The sequence below is a fragment of the Zea mays genome, chromosome 4 (assembly GCF_902167145.1).
Source record: "Zea mays cultivar B73 chromosome 4, Zm-B73-REFERENCE-NAM-5.0, whole genome shotgun sequence".
Classification (NCBI taxonomy): domain Eukaryota; kingdom Viridiplantae; phylum Streptophyta; class Magnoliopsida; order Poales; family Poaceae; genus Zea; species Zea mays.
Window position 1 is genome coordinate 242,521,121 of NC_050099.1, and position 7,635 is coordinate 242,528,755.

At 49.4% G+C, this 7,635-nt stretch overlaps 2 protein-coding genes across 3 annotated transcripts; both read right to left on the reverse strand.

The window, feature by feature from the left end:
* Positions 1–496: 496 nt before the first annotated feature.
* Positions 497–1,600, reverse strand: LOC103654851 (mitotic spindle checkpoint protein BUBR1). Of its 2 annotated transcripts, none has more exons than XM_008681672.3 (4): positions 1,282–1,584; positions 1,010–1,069; positions 782–898; positions 497–679 (listed from the first exon to the last, which is right to left on the reverse strand). In XM_008681672.3, the coding sequence occupies exons 1-4, from the start codon at positions 1,519–1,521 to the stop codon at positions 518–520; spliced, it is 579 nt and encodes a 192-aa protein (XP_008679894.1). In that variant the 5' UTR covers positions 1,522–1,584; the 3' UTR covers positions 497–517. The 2 variants fall into 2 exon arrangements, 1 of the variants encoding a protein (XP_008679894.1); XR_004857983.1 differs by having other exon boundaries at positions 527–679; positions 1,010–1,088; positions 1,282–1,600.
* A 3,398-nt stretch (positions 1,601–4,998) lies between these two features.
* On the reverse strand, positions 4,999–7,235 carry LOC100281590 (protein kinase). The gene has a single exon (NM_001154509.2). The coding sequence runs from the start codon at positions 7,209–7,211 to the stop codon at positions 5,169–5,171; it is 2,043 nt and encodes a 680-aa protein (NP_001147981.1). The 5' UTR covers positions 7,212–7,235; the 3' UTR covers positions 4,999–5,168.
* Between the last annotated feature and the right edge of the window lie 400 nt (positions 7,236–7,635).

Below are 7,635 nucleotides of genomic sequence, written 5' to 3' on the forward strand. Positions count from 1 at the left end.
ACTCAGCAGTTGCATCCACACCACACCAGCAGTTGCAATTACAACACACCAGCAATTGCAATCATTGTGTTTACATTTTTAACAGATATTTGGGTAGAATTATACAGCAGTTGCAATCACACCTAATGCAAGGGACATGGAGGCGCGCTGACAGAGAGGCGCGCGGCGGCGCGGGGACAGGGAGGCACGCGACGGCGCGGGGACAGGGAGGCGCTCGGCGGCGGTGGGGGAGAGGGTGGCACTCGGCGGCGGTGGGGGAGAGGGTGGCGCGGGGACAGGGAGACGCGTGGCGGGGGGGCAGGAAGACGCGCATACAGGAGGCCGAGGCGTGCTCGAGGTGTTATTGCAGGTGGGTGCATTCAATATAGAGAATGCACCCAGGTGCATTTTAGTGTCGCCGTGTATATATATATATATATATATATATATATATATATATATATATATATATATATATATATATATATATATATATATATATATATATATATATATATATATAGGTCTCATGAAAATCTCACCTAGCTATACCAAGATCAAAGATCTCATTAGCTTTCCTCAACTTGTTCTTTGACTCCATCAACGATGCGTAAGCCATGTAGTAGATGGCATGGCCCTGCCCAATCTGGTTGGCCTCCAGGAACCTGTATGTCACCTCGGCATCAGCACAGTTCCCAGCCTGCAAAGAGAACAAGATCGGCAGCGGAATGATATGTGAGATGCCTTCACTGCACAGACTAAAACTACAGGAAAAAAATCAAGCTGCCATCGCACGACTCACGTATTCCAGCCACACTTTGAGAAAGCGGATGTCGTCCTTGTAGCGCTCGTCGTGCCATAAGGTCCGCACGCACTGTCGCCGCCGGTCGGGAATGACTCCTGGACCCACTTGATGCAGCTGCGCGCGGACGAAGCAGAGAAGAGATAAGCAATCTTTCGGCTAGGGTAGCAACCACGAACGAACAAATCGAAAGAGGCGAGCTAAAGAGAGGCATCGAGAATCGCTTACTCCAGCCACGGTTGGAGCGGATCCTCGCCTCGGTACTCGTAGATTGCCTCGATCATCTTTCTGAATCAGGAAAATCAACCTAACGATGAAGGCACATGATTCAGAATCCAGAGCATAACGTTATTGCAGCAACTTGTCTCCTCCCCAGAGAGAGGTAAAGAAATCCAGAGCAAACAAAACACAAGTTTGGACACCCTTCAAGGCAAGCTACACACAGAAAGGGACCCTTCAAGGCCTGAGCGCTGGGCGAAAGGGTGTAGAAGGCAACGTACTTGCGGGCTTCGACGAGAGCGGTGCGCTGGGAGGGATTGGCGTGTGCCTTGAGCGAGCGCGTGGTTGAGTTTGGACACGTCGTGCCCGCGCTTGAGCGGCCGCACGTTCTCCTTGAACTTCTCCCACTCGGCGCCCACCGCCACCCGCGCTGCGGTGGCGGCGTTGCTGACCCCCATCAGCGCTAGAGTCTCCTCGTCGAGCACCGCCACTATCTCTTCGTCTGCTTGCGGCGACGCCATGTGAGGTGGGGTGTGGGTGTGGGTGTGGGTGTGGCACCGGTTGCAATTCGAATTCGAGGGGATTCGACCGTTGCGTTTTGGAGCGGATGCAGCTGTGGGTCAGGTTTTAAACGACGAGGGTTTGCGAAAAGTACTGAGCCGTGGGCTTTCAGTTGTTCCTGTGATCCTGTCTGTGATTTGTTTGGGCTGGTTTGTACCCAATTATAGCCCAGCTAAATTTTGTTCAAAGGTTTTGCGTCACGAGAAGCGTGATTTTTTTTATTCGCCGATGCTCAATATAACAGGCTTATGCTGTTCCTACAGTCTACACACTATTTAGACTGTGGAACCTCTCTCCGCAGCAGTTCAGGTTCACCCTTGAGCTGGCCTTAGCCTGTCTCCAGCAACGAACACTAAATGGTCCTGTACTCTAAATTTAGAGGATGAGACGTCCGCTATCGGCTCCAGCAGCAACCTGTAAATAGAACTGTAAAATAGCGGACGACTTTGACGAGCGCTAAAGCCAGAGCGTACTTGTTCATCCGCTATCCTGTTCTCACATGCAGTCCAGCCTTTTCCTCTCTCTACTTTTTCTCCTGCGCTTGTCAGATGTCGTGCAGATGCCATGCAAATTTGTCTGCTATTGCTTGGTTGTAGTCGGTTTTAAAAATTAATTAGTCTCTAATTAAATCTTAGATCACATGAATGATTTTTTGTTTCCGTGCGTATGATAGGAAATACATAATACATTTTTTGTAAATAATATGATCGATGAGTAATTTGTATATAAAATGAAAATGTATTGTAAGAAGTATTTTTATTTCGCAACATAAGTTAATTAATTTTTTATAAGTGACATGTAAAAATAATGTGTATTATAAAATCCGGTACACTATAGATATAGAGGACCGAATTTAGGGGACGTTGTTGGAGATGAAAAAAAGATATAGAGAATATAATCTTTTAAAGCGTGTTGTATAGGACAGAGAATATTCCTTTAGGGAATAGAATTTATAGGACGTTGTTGGAGATAGTCTTACGGCAGTGGCGGGTAGACAACCTTCTTCTTATGCAACTTTGGGAAATCGTCATCCTTGGGTCTTGCATTCTCTCAGGCAAAGCCTTGGCTTTCCCTGTTTAAACGCAGTTAAAGTGAATCCAATTTACTAAAGCGGTAACATCACATGTTAAATACCATCACCAACGAATATGCAGATACACCTACTATTTTCAAAACATCAATTAGTATGGTGCGTATAAATTATAATAGCAGGAATAAAGTTACCTTTTAAAAAAATGAAACAAATACAGTTTCGGATCCTTACACAGTAATATATATTGAGTGGCATTCTTCTCCCAAGCAGAAGCAGCAATAGAACACATGACACAGCCGACCAAAGTACAAGCCCATCATATGTAACAAGCAGCCGAGCACAATGCAAACTATTTAAAAAAAAACAGAGCAGAGTACACAGCAGTTCATTAGTAGCTACAGCAGAGGTGGGAGACTGGGAGAGTAAAGATTTTGTTGGTCTTGTGTTCCTGGCAGCAGCAGATTGGAACTTGGGAGGGAGTGAAAGATGATGCACAGCAGTGGATGCGAATTAGATCGACAGAACATAGGGAAGAGGAGGGAGAGGGATTGGAAACCATCTCCAACAGTTTAAACATACCAATACCGATATTCAAACTAAACTCTACAAAACAATACAATTTACAGTGCAAAACAATATTAAAGGTGTTTTTAGTGACCATATGACTGAACTGTTATACATTGCACCTATATGATCACTAAAAACATTGTTTTACATTACAAACGATTTTGCGTAAGGGTCTGTTTGGTAGAATTTTTGTTCCAAGCATCACAAACCTGTTTTTCAGTTTTTTTTTCTACCAAACAATTCGTGATGAAACAACTTCTTCCAAAAAAGCTATTTTTTCACTCCTCTCACAGACACAAGTTTCATGTAAAGCTAGATAAGACTAAAAAACTACTAGCTTATCTCAGCTCTCTCTGTTACTTTCCTAAAATACTATTTTACCTTTTAAAAACAGTTTAACGGCTTTATGAACTCAAAGAAAAAACTACTTTATTAAGAAAGATGAGATATGTTCAACATGCTCTAAATATTGTTTGGTGACAAAATCAAATATGTATTTCTCCTTTACAAGTTACAGGTATGACAACCATTCTTACTTATAGCTCAACGTTCTCACCACAATTCCTAGTAGAAAGATCAACGGTGCATTCAAGAACTGGTCTAGAGATGTTAACCAGAAATTTCCCGTTGGAGGTTAGATTCCCATCATTGCAGGGGATAATTTTTTTATCTTTCCATTCCATGAATATTATCAGACATTCAACAACAACGTCCTCTATATCCATCATCTATATCTATCATTTATAGTCTTCTCTAGAAATTTCCTTCCACTATATCTTATTCATCTCCAGCACCGTTTTCTATATCTCGTCCTTTATACACAAATACCGATATTAGAGACATGTTTTACTTTTAATTTTTTTACGTACGTATTTGTCATGCTCTCAAATATATTATACATATTTTAGTTTTGCTAAATCTATTGTTTAAATTATGAAAATAAATAGAGAAGATGAGAGAGAAACTCTATATATAGAGTATCCGGCAGCGCCCTTTAAATTTAGAGAACCGTTTAGAAAACGCTGTTGCATATGACTCCATCCTCTAAATTTAGGGTACAAACTTATTTAGAGATTTTTGTTGGAGTTAGTCTCAGAGATAATTTATTTCCCGTCGGAGAATTAATTTCCATATGTGCAAAGCGTAGTTTCTTTTTAAACTACAAAGCGTTAAATAAAAAAATAGAGGGAGTAAATTAATGAGAAGCACCTTAAAAATCACCTAATTATTCATTAAAAGTATTAAATTGTCCGTAAACCTGCATATGTTTAGTACTCTATACCTATACAACAATAGATTGATATACTTAAGGCCATATACAACTCTATTAAATGAGAGATGTTTTAAGAGGTCTCTAAGGGTTAAGTGAAAAAGAAAAGAGATGGGCTCTTAAAGACTTTCTATATATATATTGTTATTGTCTCTTAACTGTATTAATAATCTAAAAGATTAGAGTTGTATCATATAGTCTTTTAACTGTTTTTTGTATCTAGAAAAATATTTGAATGACTTTAGGTTGTATATGCTCTAATAGATTGATGCAAGACTGTAAAAAAATAGCTTCGCGGGATAAGGGACGCTTAGAACGAAGACGGAAATGGTTCCGAATTCATGTCCTCGGGAAACCGACGGAAAGAGTCTTTCTCCATTTTATTTTTCGGGTGGACTAATTCACTTATTTTCGTTGCCATTTCTAAACTGGCCGCCTCTTGTTTTCTTGGACGAAAATGGTGCAAGGCGAACCTTGCAGCATGGTTCTGTTTTTCCGACGAATGTGGTGTGTTGTTCCAGCGAAAGAAAGAAGCGGCAATCGAGTGGATTTGTTCGTACCAGTGACTTTTTTTATAGAATTGTTGTCTCGATTTATTATAACTACAGCAGTTTACAACTGACTTTAATCCGAAAAATTGACGGATCCAAAGATACATTTTTATTTGTGCTTTCTAACTAGTATAACACATCTCGATTCCAAAACTGTTCAAATTCTATGTAATCTTTTAATTTCTACTACCGCCCGACCATCGAAGAACCGGAGGTGCCGTAATCGGAGGGATCCCAGTCCAGCGTCGAGTTGTGCACCGCCGTGAGCGAGACGAACACCTCGTCCATGGCCGGCCGCGCGCGGGGCTCCGTGGCCACGCACCGCAGCGCCAGCGCAGCCATGGCGAGCGCGAGGTCGATCGGGAAGTCCCCGTGCAGGCGCGGGTCCATGAACGCGCGCACCTTGGCGCGGTCCACGTCCTCGCCGCCGTCCGCCACCAGCGCCTCCTCCGCGGCCTCCCACAGCAGCGTCTCCTCGCCCGTGCCGGCGTCCGCGAACGCAGCCTCCTTCCCGGACAGCAGCTCGAGCAGGACGACCCCGAAGGCGAACACGTCGAGCTTGGGCGTGATGAGGCCGTCCTCGAGGTACTCGGGGGCGAGGTATCCCTGCGTGCCCGCGACGTGGCGCGTGAGCTGCGCGCCGCCGTCGGACGCGGCGACCGTGCGCGCCAGCCCGAAGCTCGACACCTTGGCGCGGAGGTCGGCGTCGAGCAGGACGTTGCTGCTCTTGAGGTTCTTGTGCACGCACGGCGGGTTGGTGTAGTGGTGGAGGTAGTTGAGCCCGTCGGCGACGTCGAACGCCACCTGCACGCGCTGCCTCCACCGGAGGGTGCTGCCGCCGCCGCCGTGGATCCAGTCGCTGAGCGCGCCGTTCTCCGCGAACTCGAAGACGAGGTAGGTGTCGCCGCGGTGGACGCAGAGCCCGGAAAGGCGGACGAGGCAGGAGTGGTTGACGCGCATCAGGATGCTGACCTCGTCTCTCACGTCGCCGGCCACCAGCTTCACCGCCGCCGCGTCGCCGTTGATGACGGCCCGGAACACCGACGTGCCCGGCACCTGCCGCTCCTCCGCGAACCCCGCGGTGGCCTTCTCCAGCTCCGAGTATTTGTACACCGTCAGCGACTCCACGGCCCCGCGCACGTCGCTGGCCACCAGCGACCTCGTCGCTGAGGACGTCGTGGACGTGGTCGTATTACTGGTCTGCTTTCCCGACGCCAGCGCGCCGTACTCCGCCGACGAGGACACGTCAATGACCACCTTGCTGCCTTGACGGACACTTTCCCCATCCGCGAACCGCTGTCCCCGCCGCCGCCTGGTCCGTAAGAAGAGCAGGCCCAGAATTGCTGCCAACGCAAGCGCGCCGCAACCGAGGCCGACGCCAACGCCGACCCATTTCCCGCTCCCCGACCCGCCCGACGGCGCGGGCGTGGGCTGCGGCGGGGTCGGGGACGGCGGCGGCGCCGGGGACGCGAGCATGTCCGGCGTGGGCGCGGCCTTGAGCGGGATGAGCAGCGTGGTGAAGGGGAATATGATGTCGTCGGCGGTGAGGCTGTTGGCGTCGAGCACGGCCTGGGGGTCGACGCGGAACCTGGCGGCGATTGATGGCACGCCGTCTCCCCACATGACGAGGTAGGAGAGCAGGTACCTGAACCCCTTGGCAGCCTGCGCGGGCGAGGGGCAGGCGCAGCGGAGCGGCACGGTGAGGTTGTTCCCGGCGACGAGGCCTCGGCTATCGTGGAGCGGGTTCTGCGCGATGAGCGCCTGGCAGGTGGTGAGGCCCTGGTAGGTGATGTTGGCGATGATGAAGTAGGTCTCGCTCTGGAACTCGATGGTGTAGGAGGAGTTGTGCTGGTAGTAGCCACCGGGCGTGCAGGCACAGGGGACGGGGACCAGGACGAGGCTGGAGGCCGCGAGCGGGGACACCGTGGGTACGGCGTTGGCGGCGGCGACGGTGGCAGGGGAGGAGTTGAGGAGGTAGGAGATGGAGACCGGCGTGTTGTAGTATGACGGGGACGAGCGGAAGATGAGGTAGGACTCGCAGGCCGGAGTGGAGGCGGCGGTGGCGTTGCAGGTGTAACCGAGGACGGAGCTGGCGTTGGTGGCGTAGCAAGCGTTCTGTTTGTTGGCCTCGTACTCCTGCTGCGCGCGCGCCGGCACCGCGGCGGCGAGGAGGAGGACGAGGAGCGCGAGCGCTGCCGCGGGGAGCTCCGGCTGAGGCGGGGGAGCCATCGTCTTTCTGGGAAACGCGGGGACGGAGCGGCGGATTCTGTGGATGGGTATGTGACGAACGCCGCCGAGGAGCAGAGTCAACCGGTCAAGGTTGCGGTTGTGGGGCTCTGTTTCTTCCTGCAGCGGCTGGCGGGCTGGCCGGGTCGGGACGCGGGAGCGAGCGACCGAGGGAAGCGCATGCGCCTGCCTGACTGACTGACTCCACCCGAGGGCCCAGGCAGTCAACACGGTAGAGACAGTCAACCCTTTCGTGCTCCATTCGTGCTTCTTTAATGGCTAATCATTTATTAGTACTCCGGCACATGAGTGGAGTATGATAAATGGTTGCAGCTAACTGAACTGACGCTGACAAACAATTGTTAGAGCAAGGCTAATGGTTAATCTCCAACTTGAGGGCTAGTTTGTGAACCACATTTTTCTAAGG